Source organism: Calypte anna, chromosome 4 (genome assembly GCF_003957555.1).
Source record: "Calypte anna isolate BGI_N300 chromosome 4, bCalAnn1_v1.p, whole genome shotgun sequence".
NCBI classification, from domain to species: domain Eukaryota; kingdom Metazoa; phylum Chordata; class Aves; order Apodiformes; family Trochilidae; genus Calypte; species Calypte anna.
In genome coordinates this window covers 1,916,891-1,933,713 of record NC_044247.1, presented here as the reverse complement: position 1 = coordinate 1,933,713, position 16,823 = coordinate 1,916,891, and the positions used below count along the sequence as shown (strand labels likewise).

Sequence of the window (16,823 nt, the reverse complement as noted above, 5' to 3'; positions counted from 1 at the left end):
ATGTATACCAGGATGTATATTAATTGTACAAAAACCATCTTTGCTAGGTAACTTAGTGCAGGGTCAATATGATGGAGGACTCTTGGCTAAAAATGAGTATAGTATCAGCAACTAAGCAGAGGGCTCCTAGAAAAGAAAGAAAAAGGAAAAAATAAAAAAGTTATACAAAAGTCAAAACCTTTTAATTTCATTAGCTGGGCCTTTGAATCAGAAAGTAACAAAATGAGGAGTCTCACTTTGGGACTGTACAGACATCAGATATTCTCTGAAATGATCTGCTCAGTTGCTGTGTGATTGTTCACTGGTACAAACAAACCAATTAAGATGACATGAAGGTGTATCAACAGTTAACACAGGATAGGGAGAGCCCGATTTGTCTTTCTAAGTCTTGCTATTAAAAGATTTATTCTAGCCAGAGGTTGATATGGATTTAGCTTGAAGGTTGAGATGAAGGTTCCAGTGACAGAGCAGTAATCAGCTTTGCTTGTATCATCCTAGTTCAAGCACAAAAGTCATGCATCAGGGAATCTTTCAAAGCAAATTTTAAGCCAGCTCACTGTTAATGACTCCCCCAGCTCAGTCCTGTAGTCTCATCCTGTGAGGAACACTTACTCAGGAAAGTTTTCCCATCATCTTCCATTAAGACAATAACTGAAAACTGTTTACTTGAGTAAGATTTAGTCCTATCAAGTCATTCCATCTGAATTATTAATTAAACTCCAGTGCACTACAGAAGATAACTATAGCACGTGAGGTTTTTTGCTTCCCAATTAGCTGGCTGTGTCCCTTGTTATATAACTTCATGTTGTGTGTGGAGCACGTTTAGCCCTGATTTCAGGTAACTTTCACTTCTCTTAGAAGAGTATTATAACTGCTACTGCTGTCAAGGAAATACACTGAGATTCCTGAGCAGGAGCTCAGTGAAATTGTACATAGATGCTGGATCTTTCAAGCTCTCCATTTTTTGTTAAAGCAGACAGAAAGCCTGGATACCTTTGTTGAAAGCAAGAAGCAGCGCCTGGAGGACCCCTCAGCCTCATGCTTGCTCCCACCTTGCATCTCTCCAATACCCAATCACAGATTAACCAGCACTAAAGAGTAAGTCCTTGTCTGTTTGGTTTCTTTACATAATATTCATGAGGGATTTCTTGGTACTGTGTTACAAATGTCTTTCCTATAGAGCCAGGTGGGCTTTGCAGCCCATAAGCATAAATGACCCAGCATTGGTATTCCCAGCCATCAGGAAGAGGATCCACACGGATTTGGGTGAGATTCATTCATCCTTCTGACAGACCAGAGCAGTTCAGAGTGCCCCCACAATCCTGGTGTACCCTTCTAGCCCCATACTTCATCCTTTCAGTGTTCTTTCTTGCCCCTATCATCCCTAACCTCTATGGCCAGATGATCCTACTAAAACTGAGCTTTATTTGATCACCCAAAATTTATTTTTTAAAATCATTTTCATAAGAGTCAGTTTGCAGTTTTATGGAATAAAGAAGTGACTTTGTTGTTTGTTTTTGGTCTAATTCTTTAACTCTGACTACAGCAATGCCAGGGTTGACCATCCAAAATGTTTCAGATGTACACGTTTTGGATTTCAGTGGCCATCTAATCAAATAGTTTGAGCCTTTCAGAGTGCCTTGGAGAGATGGCTATGATGCCTGAGCAAACAGGCACCACATAAATAATGATTCTGATTAGTTTAATCACAAGCATAACATTCTATAAATAACCAAAGAATCCAATTCCCTTCTGTCATCAATTTTGTGCACTTACTATTCTGAGATGAGGCATTTCTTTCTGCTTCACACTCAGAGAAGTAAAGAATCAAACCTGCAAAGTGCTTCTGATTTTTTTTTTTTTTTTTTGGTGGTATTATTTAGATTTAGATAAAGTTAAAAAATTCTTTGTGACATAGAAAACATATCTTAAAATCCATAAAGAAGGTTAAGCATAATTTCACTTATACTCATGTAATTATGGAATAACCACTCCTTGAACTATCTCCTCATTCTACCCCTGAGAAAGTTAGAGTTGAAGTCTTGAAAAGGCAGGTAAGTTGAAAGTTACATCATGATCTGTAACATGTTGCACATTTGATAAATATCATTATGGGTGTTGCCTGATTTTCACTGCTACAAATACAATGAGCAGCTATATATTGCAGAGGGAACAAAGAATTATTCATCCTTAACACCTCCACAATCCATTAAAAAAAAATCTTTCTATTCTAGTCACCAGCAAGCCCTAAGGATCCACCCCCCAAACCTGATGTTTCTTAATTTGAGCTTGTTTTCCAGGTCATTAGTTGGATTCCTCAGAGCTTTCCAGCCTTTGGTATTCTCTGTTAAAATATAATTGTGTCCATCAATAGTTTTTTCCATATGTTATCTTTTTCTCTTGTCTATCTGAAGTTTTGAAACAAAATTGTCTGACTTTTCCTCTGCAGTGAGACCTGGATCACGCTGCATTTATTATTAGTATCTTCTGAGTTCACTTGGCAAAAATGCAAAATTGTTTGATAATTCAGGTCTTTAACAGAGATGTGCAACTGAATGTACATCAATGTCTTTCCCCAAAGATTAGGGAGCTGGTTGCTCTGTGTGACAACAAATTTCTGGAAAGCCACTGGTTGGTTTTAAGCAGCCAAGAGGTTATCCAGAGGGTTAAGTATAGTTTTAAGGGGAAGCTGGATGTATATGTTCAAGGGCATTGGGCAAACAGTGCTTCAGTGGTAAAAGGTTTAAAGACAGGCTTTGCCTTTTGTTTCTTTATTCCCAAAGTTTCTATATTTGCTTTTAGAACTCCTAAGTCTCTAGCTAAAGGCTTCAAGAACTGAGGGAGATTCAGGTACAGAAGTGATGACGAAGTTCATCCATTAAGAAGGGGTTGCATCCCATGGTGGATGTACTCACTGGGGAGCAACTTCAGGTCTCCTTAGAATCTGGTCCCAGTGCCAACAAACCAAGTTACCCAAGGCACACTCAAAAGATTTTCATTGGGCCTTTTTATAGATACAAGAGTGTTTTGACAAGACCATGATCTTTGGGCCAAAATTTGAATGCATTCAGGAATCTGGAAGAAACTGGGCTAGGGGAAAAAAAAATATATATATATAAAATAAAATAAAAAATAAAAAAAAGGAGATGGGGAGCCTTCCCATTCCCCATTCCTTGATAATTGGCCAGTTCAGATGCAAGGATTAAAGCCTGCAGCCACAAGACCATCCGTTCTGCTTGTATTTTTTCCTTGCACTTTTACTGTGTTTCTCCTTAGATTTTAAATATAGTTTAACTAACAATCGTGTCAGCAAATTAAACCATTGAGTCTCAGTAATTATTGCAATAAATTCATTCAGAATTAGTGATTACTGCAATCAAAGACCACTTACTTAGCCCATTAATAGCCCAAAGCAAAGTGACAATCTGGTTAACTGCTGGTAACAACCTATTTCATGGAGGTTATTGTTAACATAAATGCTTTGGTGTAAATCTGAGGGAGGTAACATTGCTAAATAAATTATCAGCTTAATTCCTGTGAAAACATGTTGGATTAAGTGAGCAATAGGGGAAAAAAAAAAAACTAGACAGAATTATAACTATAAAGTATTGTTGGTTTTGTCTGTGGTTTGTTTTTTTTTTTTTTTATTTGAGTTATGTAGAAAAAAAATGTTCTCAAGAGCATTTTCCTTTTGTGATGTCTTCCCACCCACAGAACGACTTGTGTTCCAGAGCTGAGTAGCTGTATCTCCATGCTGGCTTGGCCCATCTTATATTTGACCCCAAAGATGAAGTGAACCAGGATTTAAAGTAGCAAAGTTTTAATCTTAGTACCTGCAGCATTTTTTTTCTTGTACTACTCTAACCTCTCCATCTCTGTGTAACATCCAAGCAATGTTCCTTCGATTGCTTTAAATGTGCCTTAAATTTTCCTGTGCAATGGTAAAGTCTGTGGAAGTACAGTCCTGCTCTGGAGACAGGCACACATTCACTGAGGAACCTTACTACTGGTGTAGAGTCAGATCATAAAAGGTGCTTGGTCAATGGCTCACATTAAATTTTTCTGCACTTTTGAGATAGATCTGCCAGATTTGGCTGCTCTTCCCTTTGCAAAGCTGTAACAGCGGGAGAGAAGAGCTCCCCACACCCCCATGCCACGGGGCACAGAGAACAACTTTGTTCTGACCTCCCAGCTATATGTGCAAGTTCAGGGTTCCCTGTGTTGGACAATCATTTGGAAGGCAAAGGGTTTGGATTCTGCTACTAGGTATTTCATAAACCATGTCTGCTCTGCCTTGCTGCAATCCAAGAACATATGCACACTTTCCTGGGTCAGCACTTACCCTCCCTTGGAAAACTTTCCTCTGGAAAATGTTCAAAGTATTATTGTGCTAGAGCTATGGTTACTTGTCAGAGTTCCAAAATGGCCTTTGGGGGTATAAAAGCTAACAGATGAGTCTTTGAGTGAGAATTTTTTGGAGGTCATGTTGCAGGACCACATGTGCATAAATCAGTCTCCTCAAAGAACTGCCAGGCTTTTCCAACCTGCTTGCTTGCTTTTGATCTTCTTGAGGCCACGGTGTTTTCAGAGCAGGACAGCTCTGAAATACTAGTCCTATTCTGTACAATATGAACTCTGTGCTCATTTTCTTTCCTCAGTCTGAAGATGTTTAGTATCAGAGAGCTTCAAAGATGATATTTTAGATTCTGCTTTAGCCAAATTAAAATAATCTTGAGTAGCAGAGCTGAAGGAGAAGAACCTGAAGCATGGGCAGCTAGTGATTTCAATCTGATTTCACAGACAGGCTAACATTTTTTTGTATCACAGAAGAGTCAAAGTAGGGAAATGACCAAAGCAGATGTAGATACTGATAGTGTTGGTGAAGTTGCAGAAGAGGCCAGTCTGAAATGAGAGAGGGCTCCAGAATATGAAGTAAGAAAGCTTAAGTTGCCTTCTCCTCTTTCCCTGCTTACTTTAAGGCATAGATCCATAATTCCTGACACTGGCTGAAAGTGACTGGGAGTGAAACATAAATTCTTGTTGACTTAATTTGTTATTGGAGCTGTAGTCAATAATCATGAAAAGTAAATGATTGTGTAGTGCGATATTAGATGTCTGACAAAAGATTAAAATTCAGGTTATCTTCATTGATTGAGGTAGGACAGTACCTAAAATGAAAATCTATGGGTAGATTAACATGTTAAACAGTCAGTGAGGTATTGGGCTTTGTTGTGGGGTTTTTTGTTGTTGTTTAATGGATTTGAGGGGAGAAAGGTCTAGCAGCTTTGTTGTTTTGTTGGTTTTGGGTTTTTTTTTGCTGTGTATTACAGCTGCCATTTCTAGCCAGCTAACAATTTCTGTACATAAAACAGACAAAAGATTATCATATTACTTGAACCTTCGTGTCAAAACCACATTCATTTTCTGAATCACGTTCAATTCATCAACCAATATTTGCTCGAGGGCTTTTGCCAGCTACAATGTATCATTTTAATATAGTGTTGAACATGGGTTTTATTCTAGAGGTCAAATAATTATAATCTTGTTATTGTTATGGTTCTAATTTTTTAGTTGATATAAATTATTTTTTATGTTCACATGCCACGTGCTGTTATGCTTTTTTTGTGAAGGTTGCTCGTGTTGTTGTGTGTATGCACCTCTTAAAAAGATGCTTAATGGTAAACACATAAATAGTCATACTTGATGTCAAAGGAACTAAACCCATGCATCAAACTTTCCAGCACTTTGCTGATTTAGAACCTCTGTGACCTCTCAAATGAAGATTGACTCAAATTAGCATTTAAATTGGATGCAATTTGTACTAATGCACTGGAGGTTGTCCTCCAAAGCTGGAGGTCTCTGCAGGCATTGGAAAGGCAGAGGTAACTTCTGCTTTCACTGCCTGTTCCCTTATGGCTTAGCTCCTAGGACAGTGAGCTCAGGGATATATTTAATGGTAGAGCTGGCTTCTCAGTAAACAAAACCTAGAGCTTTGTGCTATGGAGGATTAACCAAGGTTCTTGAATTGTAGCTGATTCTTCTCTGTGTCCCAGGAGCAGCAGCAGCTCCGTGAAGAAGGTGGTGAAGAAAAGAGAAGAGAAGCTGTTCCCTCCTCCGTTGTCTCCCCTCCTGGATGAGCCCCTGCACCGGCGGCACAGCGGTGACAACAGCTCCTTCAGCCAAGAGACAAACATCCCCAACCCCCCTCAGACCAGCAGCTCTTCCTCCTCTGCTTCTAAACACAGAAAGAATGAAAATAAATCTTCTTCCAACCCCAAAGGAATCTGTGTAAGTGATTGACCTCAGTTGCTGGAAGTGAACAAGACAAAATTAACTTAGCTTTGTTCTGTTTGATGATTTTTTTTTGTTTTCCCAGTATCTATTTTTAAATGCTTACGTAGCCTCACTCAAGAGCAGCAATGAGTGGGTCCTTGCAGAGCTGGCCATGCTCAACTCTTCCAAATTCCATTCTCAGGTCAGCATTAGATCATAGAATCATAGAATCGACTGGGTTGGAAGGGACCTCAGAGATCATCAAGTCCAACCCTTGATCCACTACCGTTGCAGTTACTAGACCATGGCCTTTGTGATGTCTATCACTCCCTGAAACACTCTGAGCCACAGCAAAGAGCCTTGCAGCCACCAGCTACCTCCAATTAGCCCCTTAACTCTGTAGCTACAACACACACACATATAGGAAATAAAACTTCAAGAATTTTGGTACCCAGCACCTGAACAATTACCTCAAATTCTCATCCAGAATTAAGCATTGTAGTTACACTGAATATTGCAGCCTAAACTAAACAGACACTCAAAATCTAGCTAAAAGCTACTTGTCCATAGCATATTCAACATGGAAATATCTTCACTCTAGTTTGTAGGCTCCCAGCTGCCAGCAGTAAGGTTTATTTACATCTAATCTGCATGAATTAGGGATGTTAGGTTTTAAATACCATGCGAATAGGGTTTCTCCCCTAAAAGAATTTCTTTCAGGATCATCTCCCTATCAAAGGTTTTCTTTCTGGCTTGCTTTTGACCAGATTCAGATGGTTTTTTACTGCAAATACATGAAAAAGAGCCAAAAGCTAGAAGCTGCATAGCAAATTCACTAAAAACCCATAAAACTTCACATCAGTTTGTCATCATCCTCTTCTAGGTCAAACAGCAGAATTTCTCTTTTTTTTTCTTTTTTTTTTTTGTCCCGTTTTAGAAAACAGTCCTCCCTCTAGAGTTTCAAACATATCATTTAGCATCAAGCTATATCTTAGCATGACTGTCAAAATTAAAAGACAAGAAGAAAATTCTGCTACAGAAAAGGACATGCACAGCCCCTTTTTTCACAGTTCACTGCTTTGTGAGAGGTTGTTACTGTGCCCTGTAACAGTAAAACTCACAAGTTGCCTTGGATTGTAGGTGACAAATCACTTCACCTTATTCATTCATCCCTGTTGCTTTCTGATATCCTTGTGTCACTTCAAGCTGTGAGAGTAATACACACGCCCTGGACTGAAATCAATAACAAAATGCACTGGATATGTCAGCAAATAAACAATGCTCTGTGAACAGCAGGGCCACTTCCTCTCCCTGCATCTCTAGGCAGATTTATCCTTGGTTTATCTATTAACCGGATACATGAAATATTTGCCTTTTAAACCATGTTGGACTTCTTTCCCTAGTTCATTGGTTCTTCTGTAATTTAGTTTCTCTGCTTGTGAACTTGGCTTGCAAGTCGCAATCACCTGATTTAAATGCTTCTGGTTTGTTTGGTTTTAATCAATGCAAAGTAACAACTCCTGACTTCTGCTTTCCATTCTTCTTTCTCTTTTGTGTAGTGAGGTTGAGGAGACAGCTCCTCACTGAAATCCAAGCAGACTTTTCAGACACCTCACACTTATCTAACAATAACATAGGCAAAAGGGTAACATTAGTGCACCATAAATGATGCTGAGTTTACATCCAGCCCTTCTGCATGAGATTTCCCCACTCTTTCTTTAGCCAGTGTCTCAATATTGGTGGTATCCAGGCTGACTGGTTAGAGAGTGAATGTTAAGGACTTCAGGTGAGGGGTCAGAAGTAGAATCATGTTGCCTAATTAATGTATTAGGCTTATCAAGGATGGAACAGTGGTTTTGTGAGGTAATCTGGATGGAGTTGAGTATACACGAGTGCTACATTTTACCTTAGCCTTTTGTTTGTTTGTGGGGGTTTTCTGGGGGGGATGTGAGCACTCATAGTATTAGAAGGTGTTCATTTGAGCTATGAAGAGTTAATAACAATCCTTTTTTTTTTTTTTTTTCTAGGAGGAAGAATCTCACAACACACCAACAGCCAACCCTCTTCTTGACACCAGCCATTTAGAAACAGACATCTGGTCTGCAATGTCAACACTTTCCAATGGGAATTCTGAGCCCAGAAGACCCAAAATAACATTTGATGATGTGTAAGAATTATTTGATCTTTGTGCTATGTAGTTGGGATTTTCATGCAAGCAGAGCTCCTGGTGAGAGTATTTCTGATTTTAACACCAGCATCGGGCACCTGCGTGGGTAGCACAGCACAAAGGCACACAGAGTTTTAATCTTTACAAATGAACTGTTGTCACTGATTAATGAAGACTCCATTGATAAATGTTTTCAAATCATGAATGTTGGTTCACCGTAATTCTTCTTCATTTTTTTTTATTTTACCCCCTCTAATGGAAATTTCTTATAGTTAATTAGTATAAAATGTTTTTCCTTTTCCTCTGCTCAGCACACATTAATAGGCCCTTTGGGTGGCCAGTTTCTACAGTTAGTTATTTTACATTCCAGTTGCCCATTATATATTTGCAGAGAGCAGCTTCAGATTAATATCAGGTTAAGATTTATAGAGATAAGTGGGTATATGTATCAAAATTGTTCTTGGAAGCACTCAGAGATTTTCTCAAACAATGTTTATCCAACTGTATGGAAACAAAGACTTGAAATAATTCATTTTGTCTCTTTAGGCTTCACAATGCAGATTATTACATGCAAGAGGCTAAGAAGCTGAAGCATAAAGCAGATGCATTGGTAAGTACTCCATAAAGATGCTGTCCACATGTTGAACCCTGAAAATCATTCCTAGCCTTTAAAAATTGACTCTCAAAAAAAGAAGAAGCTCCTAACAATAGCTGATATCTCTTTCTGAGGAGGAACAACAGTCATGCTGTTCCTGGTGGTTGTAAATTAATTTCATGAAAGATGATGTGTATTTTAATTTTGTTTTTCTATTCGCTTTGGGCCTAAAACAAAAACGTTGAAATATTCCATAACAGAAAGTTAAAAAAGGCAAATCCGCCTCCACCTCATTATCATGTGGTCAAAGTGTTTAATATTTCCAATCCAATTGTTTAAAAATTGCAACAATTGATTTTTAAATAGTACATTACTTTTTATTCCATGCTTTGAGGCTTAGCACACTTTTCCCAGAAAAACTCACAATGCAGTTCAATGCTGGGAAACCTTTTTCTCTCATTTTATCCCAGACGAAATTCCAGTAAGACTGACTTTAGTAAAGTGTTTCAATTTTGATAAAACTTAATCTGAAAAATTATATTTTGTCCTAGTTTGCTCAATCCAAGCTATTGCTAGCACTGAGGTACCTTTAGTAGCCATTTGCTCATGTCTGCTATACCGAGTGCAGAACAGCCACTCATCTAGGCAGGGTCAGTGGGATTTGATTTTTCCATTTATTTAAATTCAGATGGCTGGGGTGGAGTGTTGCCATTCAACTTTGCCCCTCAAAATTACAACTGAGAAAGAACTGAGTGCTTCTTCACCCCTGGCTTTATTATTTGTAGGGGTTTCTTGCATGCATATTATATCATTCCACATCACGGATTTTATGCTTAGAAATGAGTGTTTGTAAAAAAAAAAAAAAAAAAGTAGAAGCCTAAAACAATAACATGCAATGCTTTTTTAAACATTTTTTAAAATGTTTTTAAAAAGAAAATAAACCCATAAATTAAAAAATGGGTCTGCCAAAGGCAAGTTGATCTGTCAAGCTCCTTACTTCAGCTCTCCGGGCTCCCTTTTGCCTTGGGGCACAAAGTGTATTTTCTGTGGAAAGTGGGTTCAGGCTTTTAACAGCCTGCCACGAGTGTCAGAAAGGCAGCAGCCATCCCTCCTGACCTGCCCAGTGACAGAAGGTGACCTGCACTGATTCCTGCAGCCCAGCCCAGCAGAGCAGATTCAGCCAGAGCCGTGACATCTGCACGTAGGAAGGTCTGGCAGAAGCAGACTGACCCCACCTCCCACCACGGATTGACCTTTAAAGAAAATACACGTGGTTCTGGCATGGGGTTGCCTGCTTCATGCTAGCAAATATTTACCAAGCTGAGGCTCCTGATGATCTCAATATCCTGTGTCAATCCACTCCTGATTCACTCAGAAAGTGCTGACCTGTGTCCCGTCCTCTTATCGTGGGCTGTACCTTGCAGGATCAGGGGTGTTTCTCAAGCAGAACTAAGAGAAGCAGGCACAGCCCCTCGTGCCTTCCTTGCCTGTCAAGTGCAGTTTGACACCCAGAGTGCTCTTGTGGGAAATGTGAGGCCAACCACTAAGCTACAACTTGTTGGCAGACATAAATACACATGAACAAAGTGTCTGCTTTTCTCTTGCTGCTATTTAGGTCTCAGTGTTTTGGTTTTTTTCCCACACAATACAGATGCACACAAATTATCTCCGTGTAACACATTTGCCAGGCAGTCCCATAGTGCTAGTTGTCTTATGGAAACAATTGCTTCTGGTTACTTGGTGCTGACATGACAAAGCACACAGAGCATTGAAAGATGTGTTGCAGTTGCTAGAAAGATAGTGCATGTGCCCTCAGAATGTGTCAGCAAGTGTTAATGAGATTAGTGGCAATGCTCTTCCTGAGCTTGGACTGAAAATTGATTTCTGGTGAAGGGCAGGGCTTTTTCCATCTTATGGCAGCAACCCCATCCTTGTCTGGGACAGGAGTAAGGAATGGACTCATTGGGATGGGTTGCTGCAGGGGCAACTGATCATAGAATCATGGAATCATAGAATCATAGAATTGGCTGGGTTGGAAGGGACCTCAGAGATCATCAAGTCCAACCCTTGATCCACTCCCCCCGTGGTTCCCAGCCCATGGCACTCAGTGCCACATCCAGGCTCTTTGGAAATATCTCCAGACACGGAGAATCCACTACTTCCCTGGGCAGCCCATTCCAATGCCTGATCACCCTCTCCAGAAAGAAATTCTTTCTAATCTCCAACCTAAACCTCCCCTGGCACAACTTGAGACCCTGCCCTCTTGTCTTGCTGAGAGTTGCCTGGGAAAAGAGCCCAACCCCCCCCTGGCTCCAACCTCCTTTCAGGGAGTTGTAGAGAGTGATGAGGTCTCCCCTGAGCCTCCTCTTCTTTAGGCTGAACACCCCCAGCTCCCTCAGCCTCTCCTCATAGGATCTGTGCTGGATCCCTTCACCAGCCCAGTTGCCTCCTTTGGACCTGCTCCAGCACCTCAATCTCCTTCCTGAACTTCCTGAGGGGCCCAGAAATGGACACAGGACTCGAGCTATAGCCTCACCAGGGCTGAGTACAGGGGCACCATATGGAAGAGATCTTGAAGATTGCTCTGTATTCATGGCTGAGATGCAGTAATTCCACCTCCTCCACCTGAGTCAGTGTGGAGCAAAGGGCAGGATCCCATTTCTGGCTCAGACTGTGCCAGCTCTAGGTCTGCTTGCAGGTAGATTCCTTTTCTTCATAGAGCAAAGAGTCATCATTGGAAGACTTGAAGCATGGAGTTTGAAGCATTGGAGCCATTAGAAATTTAGAAATCCTTGCCCTTTTGTAATCTTCCAAGTAATACCTATCAGGTATATAAAGGCTTTGTAATAATCAGTGCACAAGAACAGAACTTAAATTAATTAAGGGCATGCATAGGGAACTAGTTGTAAGTTATTGCTTAGAGGTACCCACAGAGGTAAATATACTGTTATCTTGGATCAATACTAAATGTTCTGCTTGATATGTTGTTAGAGTGGGCTTCCATTTTGTGAACAGAAAACAAATGCAGGTGCATCAAAAATATTTTAATAAAGACATACAAAGATTTTTTTATTATTATTTCAAGTATATTACATTTCATATCAAATGCCACATTAGTAGAATTCTTACATCCAGCTATCAAAAACTGAAAATGTTAAATACTGTTATAAAATACTTACTATAAAAATGTCGTATATAATATTCATTACACATGAAAAAAGAAATCAGTATGTCTGAGTCAGTTTAATCACAACCATTAGGAGGGCTAAAATCTTTTGCAATAAAATCCTAGTAAAATAAAATATTTAGCAGTGCTATATTTTCTCCTTTTTTTTCTGCTCCATCACATAAGTGATGAGATTTTTATTTTTTTTTGGTCAACAGTTAACTGAGAATGTGACATCTGAAAAATGATATGGAGTCCTTACTTAACTCATGCATAGTGACATTCAAACTTAGTTCATATATTGAGGAGCAATGTGGTGTAGAGAGACATTGTCAACCAGGTGCCTTGAGTTGCCAAAGAGTGGGTGTGAGTCCACCTGTGCCTGATTAGGACAGGCCCCTATTGGGCATGAGCAAGACCAGGGGGCCAATAAAGGTGGGACACACACCCACAGACCTCAGTTCACTCTGGTGCGAGGCATGGAGAGGCCAGCAGCTCGTCGAGCCTCTGGAGCAAGAAAGGCTCTTCCTGCTACACTTCTACCCTGGAAGCGCTGTGTGGTGGCTGGAGTCCTGGAAGAGACCAGCAGCTCGTCGAGCTTCAGGAGCAAGAATGGCTTCTCCTGCTACAATGTGGATTTGTTCAAACATGCTTTGTGGCCCTCATTGCCTGGGTAAATCCATGTGCATGAGTAGCCATGCAGTGCCATTCCTTTGCAGAGCATTTGGTCAGATTGTACCTGAAAAGATTTGGTAAAAACAGAGACCCTATCTTAATGACTGTATGAATTTGTTCCTAACTACCAGCGTTGCTTTGCTTTCATCCTAATGCTAGTGTTGCTTTGTGTTATGATCTGTCTAGCTCGAAATTAAAGCTGAAAGGTTTTCTTGATGGTGTCATTCCCATTTCAGCTGGAGAAGTTTGGGAAAGCAGTGAATTATGCTGATGCTGCCCTCTCCTTCATCGAGTGTGGGAACGCTATGGAGCGAGATCCATTAGAAGCTAAATCTCCATACACCATGTACTCAGAGACTGTGGAACTCATCAGGTTAATGTCCTTTCTGTGATCATTTTCATAATCTCATTTCAGTCATAATTAGAACCTGCTATGTTTTAAAAAATACCATTTCAACGTATTAATGATTTGTCCAAGGCATCTTCATCTCAGAAGTCATCATAATTAGTTCTTGCCATTTTATTAATGTCATGGAAAATTTATAATTGATGGACACTGCTTTTATAAATTATCCCCTTTAGAGGTTATAATGCGAGTGTTATAATTTGCAATATTCATAAAATTAAAATTGAAATGTAGTGGGTGGAAGTAAAATATAGTAATTTCACTGTTTGGCAATGACACTTGTCTTTTAAAAGGTGTAGTTTTACAATTCAAAACATTAAAGTGAGTCTATCAGGATTTCTATTACAAACCCTGGTTTTAGAGGTTTATAACTTGGCTGTTTAAAAAAAAAGCTGAAACTTGGCACAGATCATAGGTAGAAAGGAAGATTTCCACATTAAAAGAAGTGTATTTTTTAAAGTTAAAGGAATGTGAACTATCTGAATTAGATTTAATACAGTTTTGTAGACTCTTAGGCTAGAATATTGATGAGAGATCTTTTACTTGAATTTGAATTATTATTTTAAAATCTACTACTGTTCCTTATAGCTATTCCATAGTGTTGGCTTAGTAGAAATAATGGTCTCCTGACAAAGTAAGGGCTTGTTTGCTTTACTTGTGCAAATTATCACAGTAAAACCAACCAGGATTAAATTCATCTGTAAGTAGAACAACAGGATTTTTCCTATTCACTGTGATGCACCTTGGCTTCCTCCAGTGTATGTTGGTAATATCACCATTAACGTCAGGGTAATAACTGGCAGTTTACTCAAGAGAAAGAAAAGGAGGAACATCAGGCTCTAAATGTTTGGGGTTTAATATGATAAAGGTGTTTTTATAATGTGCAGGATTTAAACATGCCAGATTTGGGCCTGCCAAAAATAATGCATGCTTTACATTTTGTATGTAAGTAGGTATTTACATAATAAAATGTATCAAATCTTAAAAAGCTCTTACTCTCAGGTAAATAATATGCCTGTTAAATATTTAAAAACATGTTTTTCCACGCTGCACTTCATCAGGAGAAGAAAATCTAAAGAGATTAATCAACAAAAAATTATGTTCTCTCAACACTTACAATTCAAGTTAAACCCTCAAGAACAGAGGACTTAAAGGAGCCAATTACTCTGCCCCATGGTGCTGAGCCTCTTCCTGCACTCTGACAGTGGATGGTTCAGTTCTTTGTGTCCTGTAACACACAATTGCAGTTGTGTGGCAGGATAAATTGTATTTAAAGAAATATTCTTTAAACAAGTGAGTCTTGCATTCATTTGTATATTTTTTTGTCACAGTTAAAAGTGTTGTTCCTCTGCCTGGAACAGTCTCTCTGCTCAGAAACAGATGGACCAAAATCTTCACTCAAAGAGCCACAACCAGTGCACCTCTTAACTGGATGCTGGCTGGTAGGGGTAGCACCTAAGTGGGTGGTACCTGGAGCTCCCCTGCACCCTGCAGTGCTGGTGCTGGATGGAGTCAGCAGCATCTTGGAGCACATGCAGCCCCATGTCAGCACAGCCCTGCTGCAGGCTGCTAGACTTTGGCATGGACTGCTTTGGAATGGGGTTTTGAACTGCCTTTGGCTAAGGGAGAATCTGGAGGGCTTAGTTATAATAGATCTCCAGATTCTAAATAGCTAAAATTGGGTGAGGGTAATTTCAGGACCTAGCAACAAAGGCAGAGCTTAATTTACCAACTCTTGGATGTAGCATTTTGTAGGCAGCCCATGAGAGGCTCATTTGTCCATTTGTTTGCTGTCAGTGGTCAGATGTGGATAAAAGGTGATTGCCTGGGTGAGCAGCAGGCTGGTACAGGGTCAATAAAAAAACCATGGCCAGATACACACATGGTGTGGGCTACAGCAGGTGCTGAATGTACAAACCAACCATGCAGTTCTGTGTGCATATTTTCTCAACGTGGCTCCTAAAGTTAACATAGATTTTTATTGTGAGATAAGAAATAGAAGATTTTTCTCACTATTACTCATCCCTTCATTAGAGGCACTATTTACCTCTTTTCCTTCAGCTGTGTCTGCCCTGAGTATCTGCATCAGACACCTATTTGTGAAAGCGAGTGAAGCATCAAAGAACTGGGGAATATCAGATCTGACAGGTGTTTTCTGATAGTAGCAACCCTAAAATCCTTAATGTAACACTGAAAATCCCAAAGAGCTAAGTCTTTCTGTTTGATCAGACTTACTCAGTAGGACTGGAACAACAACACCAAAGAGTAGGATGTGGAGGAAGGGCATCAGGAGGTATTACAGCTGCATGCTGGAGGCTGAGGATGGGGGTGGTGGGAGGAAGGCAGAGGGAAAGTAGCACTGCCTGCCTGCACTCCATTACCTCCTTGTAAATGAGAACTCATCAAGACTGCCTAGATACCTTAAAACTTTCTTATGCAACACTGAACTCTATTACTTATTCTAACACAAGTACCTGTGAAATTGCATTAGGGCTCAGAACAATGATTTTATGCGATGAATTGATTTTCAAGAGGCTAAATGCATGGAATGGAGTGTGCACAGTTAAAGAAAAAGAAGAATAGAAAAAAGAAAGAGAGAGAGGGGATGTAGGAATACTTAATCTTTGATGATCCAAATGCTGGACAGCAGCAGGGAAATAGCAAAGGAAGGCCAAGTACACAAGAATTGTAAATTAATGGACCCAAGAATTAAAAAAAGCTGTCAACATGACCTTTCCTGTATTTGAAGCAACTCTCTCTGTATAATATATTTAAAGCTTTGGAGAAGCATTTATGAGCAGGATTTTGAAGGTATTTTTCAAGCCCTATATGCAGATATATATACAAGTATTATGTGCAAAATTATTATATATTACATACCTTATAATCTCAATATGTTATTGTATATTATGCTACTCTTCAGTACATACAGGGCCAAGAGCTTATGCTCCTGTCCAGTGCTCATCACAGATATTTGCATGATTCAGCCTAGATGCCTGGATATAGTACCTTGAATATACCCAAGAATAATTCATCTTGTTGGACCAGAAAATGGGTTGGTGATTTACTTCAGCCTCCCAGATTTCAAATGGTGCTTTCTGTTGAATTTTACATTGATTTCATCATTACAGAACAATGTGACCATTAAGTTTTGCTGTCAGAGAACAATATCTATGTGTGGCTGTTATTTTATTTTTTTTTCAAGTGTCAGTAGTATTCCTGGAAACATCTTAACCCTCGATTTCTTCTCTCCTCACCTTTCTGACAAGGTATGCAATGAGACTCAAGAATTTCACAGGCTCTTCTGCTACAGAAGGGGACAAGAAATTAGCAGTTTTATGGTAAGTCCCATTGCGACAATGAGAGAGGCAGCTGAAATCTTAAGGAGGACTTTAAAAGTACTGAATTAGTTAAGCAGCTTACAGAAGATCATTATTCTTGTTTTCCATTAAACTATTAAAGGATAACTAATGGATTTCTTCAGCAGCTGACTAAACATTTATTCTTCTAATTTATACTCTTATCAAGATGGAATTTTAAT

At 39.5% G+C, this 16,823-nt stretch overlaps 1 protein-coding gene across 3 annotated transcripts in view; it reads left to right on the top strand.

Annotated features, from left to right (window-relative positions):
- Window positions 1-16,823, top strand: part of AFF2 (AF4/FMR2 family member 2) — a 330,337-nt gene that overhangs the window by 298,239 nt on the left and 15,275 nt on the right. For 2 of the 3 annotated variants that reach the window (XM_030449005.1, XM_030449003.1), the window contains 6 exons: window positions 974-1,098; window positions 6,054-6,288; window positions 8,301-8,440; window positions 8,987-9,050; window positions 13,113-13,249; window positions 16,552-16,623. In XM_030449005.1, coding sequence (XP_030304865.1) covers window positions 974-1,098; window positions 6,054-6,288; window positions 8,301-8,440; window positions 8,987-9,050; window positions 13,113-13,249; window positions 16,552-16,623 — 773 coding nt within the window. The remainder of the gene's footprint in view (window positions 1-973; window positions 1,099-6,053; window positions 6,289-8,300; window positions 8,441-8,986; window positions 9,051-13,112; window positions 13,250-16,551; window positions 16,624-16,823) is intronic. The other variant, XM_030449004.1, reaches the window with a different exon arrangement.